The sequence below is a fragment of the Malaclemys terrapin genome, chromosome 8 (assembly GCF_027887155.1).
Source record: "Malaclemys terrapin pileata isolate rMalTer1 chromosome 8, rMalTer1.hap1, whole genome shotgun sequence".
Classification (NCBI taxonomy): domain Eukaryota; kingdom Metazoa; phylum Chordata; order Testudines; family Emydidae; genus Malaclemys; species Malaclemys terrapin.
Window position 1 is genome coordinate 9,418,077 of NC_071512.1, and position 3,900 is coordinate 9,421,976.

General features: G+C 42.5%; 1 protein-coding gene across 1 annotated transcript; it reads right to left on the minus strand.

The window, feature by feature from the left end:
* Positions 1-2,362: 2,362 nt before the first annotated feature.
* On the minus strand, positions 2,363-3,487 carry LOC128841936 (neuropeptide Y receptor type 6-like). Its single transcript, XM_054037478.1, has one exon. It carries the CDS (start codon positions 3,485-3,487, stop codon positions 2,363-2,365), a length of 1,125 nt encoding a protein of 374 aa, XP_053893453.1.
* Positions 3,488-3,900: the final 413 nt, after the last annotated feature.

Consider the following 3,900-nt stretch of genomic DNA (forward strand, 5'->3'; position numbering starts at 1 on the left):
GAGACTGAGGTAATATATTTAGCATTGAGAGGTCACTGTACTTAGAGATATTGATCAATGAGGAAGAGAGCCTTTTCTGACATACACATATCTGTGCTAACTAGCCAGAGCGGTAGGGAAAGTTATACAAAAATAATCCAAACAGGAAAAGGAAAATGGAGAAATATGCTGGTGCATATCTGTCTTAAGCATTTTATCTGTCCCCATTTAAACTCTCTAATTATTGCCATTCGGACATTCCTAATTGATTCTGTGATAGCACCATAAAGGTGGATAGAGAGTATATTCAGTATGTCTCAACTTTTAAAACAACTAACAGTATGCTTTAATTATAAAACATTAATTTTACAGCTTTAGTCTTCCATGCACTGCACTGTAGCAAAAGCCAGTCTGAACAGGATATTCATGGCAAACAAAAAATACCCTCTCTTACCCAGGCGCCTTTTGTGCATTATCGCTTTTGTGCATAACACACAGGGATGGGGGAGAATATTTCTGAAACTAAAGCACAAAACAAATTTTCTATCCAAAGACAAACATGTTTTCATCTGTATAAGTAGCTGAAGCCAATGAGTAATTATGAATTCATAGTCGGTTTGATAATAGCTGTTCTAAAGAGCCTGTTTTCAGAAGCAATGGTGTTTATAACAGACGCCTACAGTTTGGAGAAAGAGAGGAGAATACAATACAAATAAGAGAGATGCTTTATGCGTTTTTCATCTTGAATACGGGTGAGCTGGATGGCACTTGTAGGGGCTCATTTGGGGCCCATCTCAACTTTCATTTAAAAACAAAAATTAAGTCTAGCTCTTTTAATTGTGAACAAAGTCTGGAAACTGCAAACCAGCACAAGTGGATATAAAACAAAGGAAAGTACTTGCTAGGGCTGAAAGCGAGAAGCAGAGAGAGGGTTGAGAGACCCTAACGAAGCTTCCCCCAGACTCACCTTTTACGTAAAATAAGTGAGTTAAGGACATATCCCAAATAATGATCTTCCTAACCCCTCAGAAAACCATTGGTCCATCTGTGCCCATACTGCTGTAATAACAAGATACAGGAGTCAGGTACTGGTGGATGGAGGGGTAACTAAAAATTGTTTCACAGGCCAACTTGGACAGATGTGTAGTCACATTGACTAAAGCACGAATGGAAGGCTCTCATACTACAGTGATGAGAGTGGTATAAGAGCCTGGGTGAACCAGAACTTGAAAATGCTAAGGCCAGCTCTGGTTGTCAGCGTTCTCAGCACTAGGACTGTGCTGGTGGCTGCAGCCTCTGACAGCCATCATGCGGCGGGTGTATCCACCAGGGCTGTGGGATCTGCTCCAATGAGAGCTCCTCTCCTGTTTCTCCCCCAACAAGCATTGCTCAGAGCCAACGGAGCACATACCACGTAATGCCTGCACTCCCGATCCTTGCTGCTGCTTCAGCATTGCACCAGGAGGAAAGGAGAAGCGGCAGGCCAAGCTGCTGCTGTACTGAGTGGAAGTCCTGCGGCTGCTGCTGGCTGCCTCCCCCCCTCACCTTGCAATGCCTACCTGCCCAGCCCCAGATCTGAATCTGAAAATCTGGGTTCCTTCCCACCTTGTCCCTGACCTGCCATTTCTACCCAGAGGAATCCCATCGCCTGACCTAGCTCCCAGTCCAGCAGCCTGGGATACCTGGTTCTAATTTGCCACCCCTACCCATGCATACATCAGCCATGAAACCCAACCCTCCCCATTAATTAGGGAAGACCACTTGCATCAAAAACCAAAAGGGAACCCCTTCCCCAAACTGCCATCCAGCAGGGGGACCTGCTCCCTACTGGACCAGCCACTCCTAGCCAGAAGCCATTGTGAGGGACAGCTGCCATGTAGATGGGCCATCTGAAGTAGCCTCTATGAGGTGCAGGGAAAAACACGGTGGGGTCGAGAGGCACAAGGCTAGAGGGCAGGGCAGAGGAAGGACTGGTGGATTTGGGGGAACCTTGGAATGGATGGATTATCTTGGGGAAGCAGAAGAGAGCATTTTACCCAGGGAATGTCACATGTATCACTGAGGTGGAAAATTTCTGAGGGAGGCAGTCATTGATAGTGAAATCATGGGCTTAAAAATGATACGCTAATACTGCTGGTATTTCATAGTGTTGACTGTAAAGGATTTCTGAGGGGTGATTTACTAGAATTAATAAGAAATAATGTTATGTAGAAGGAACAGTTTACACGATAAGTTTACCTGCTCCCACTGAACTAAATGGCAAAGACTCCCTCTGGCATTAGTGGGAACAGCTCAAGACCTTTATAATCCTCCGAAAGGATCAACCAGAATCAGTAAATTCACAAGAAATACAGAGTTTTGGAGACTGTCATGAGGGATTCTTTTAGCTATTCACAGGGGTATTATTTAATTTCAAGGACCCCTTGGATACATCAGTGTTCAGGGTTGAAAGAGCGATGTTCTCATATTCCTCCTGAGATGTGAAGCATCTGCAGTGGTGAATTAACACTATTAAATCCTTCTGGAAATTCTTGTTGAGAAATCCGTAAAAGATAGGATTGATACATGTCGAGAGCATGGCTACCAGGTGGCACAATGTGAACACTAAGTTATGGTGGCAGTTCATCAGTGCCTCATAGTTCCAGTCAAAAACGACATTAAATATATTTAGAGGCAACCAGCAAGCTGCAAAGGTCACGACAATTGAAATGAGCATCATATTAATCCTTTTACTCTCATTTAGTCTGCTCTCATTCTCCCTCATCCCATCCACCTTACCATGTCTCCGCCGGAGACATACAAATATCTTGAGATAGCAGATAAAAATAAAGCCCAGTGGGAAGCAATACTGGACAACCAGCAGACTGGTGGTAAAGACCAGTCGCTCTGCAACTGATGGCCAGGCCTCGATGCAAACAACTTTGTTCGTGTAGAAATCGCTATGGTAAGAGAGATTTTTAAAGGGTTCATCAGATAGGTGGTGGAATATAAAAAAGGGAATGGATATGATAAGGGAAACCCCCCAAATGAAGATAATTCCCCAGTAAGCGTGTGACATATTCGGCTTCCAGCCACGTGGGTTCACTATTAACTGGTGTCTCTCGACAGCAATTAATACAAGTGAGAATATGGAGACTGTGACAGACATACTTTGTACAAAAGAGCTTATTTTACACATAGCCTCGCCAAATATCCAATAGTCCATCAAAGTGTATGCAACTGTGACAGGAATGCACATGATGCATATCAAGACATCGGATAAAGAGAGATTGGCAATCAGAATATTTGTAACATTTTGAGCTTCTTTCTGTCTTTGTATTATAACAATCAGGCAAAGGTTTCCAAAAAGCCCCACTATTGTAACGACAGTATAAGCCGTGATGAGCAAGAAGACTGCAGGGAAAGAAGGCTGACATGAATCAAAGTGTGAAAACTGTGAGTTGCTGCTGTTTGCAATAGTTCGATTAAACAAACCCTCACTAGGATGCTGAGTGGGTTTCTCCATCATAAAGGAATCCTAAAACCATGGACATAATTTAGTATGCAAAGCCTATTTTTTGGCCCTAATTATTTAGAAGATATTTTGCTTGGAGCTTCCCAAGACCATGATTAATAGGATTCAATCTTTATGCTTGTTCTTCATGATGCTCTGTTTGAGCAGATCTGATACTAGTACTTACAGCATTGAAGAATCCTGAAAACAAAAGCAAATGGTAAAACATTAGTTTTAAACCTATAAATCAAAGAGATTGACACAAGTGGCTTGAGTCTGCCTTTTTGAGGTTCTGCACTCATGATTACAGAGAATCAATGGCTCTCTTCACACGATTCAGTGATTGCAACATATTATAGTAGAAACAGCAATGACCACTCTATTTAAGTTTTCATAACAGTTCTCATTCAAACCCTCTTTTTTTTTTT

What these genes read in the sequence shown, in the direction of transcription:
- LOC128841936 (XM_054037478.1), bottom strand. Translation starts at nt 3,487, where the DNA reads ATGATGGAGAAACCCACTCAGCATCCTAGTGAGGGTTTGTTTAATCGA.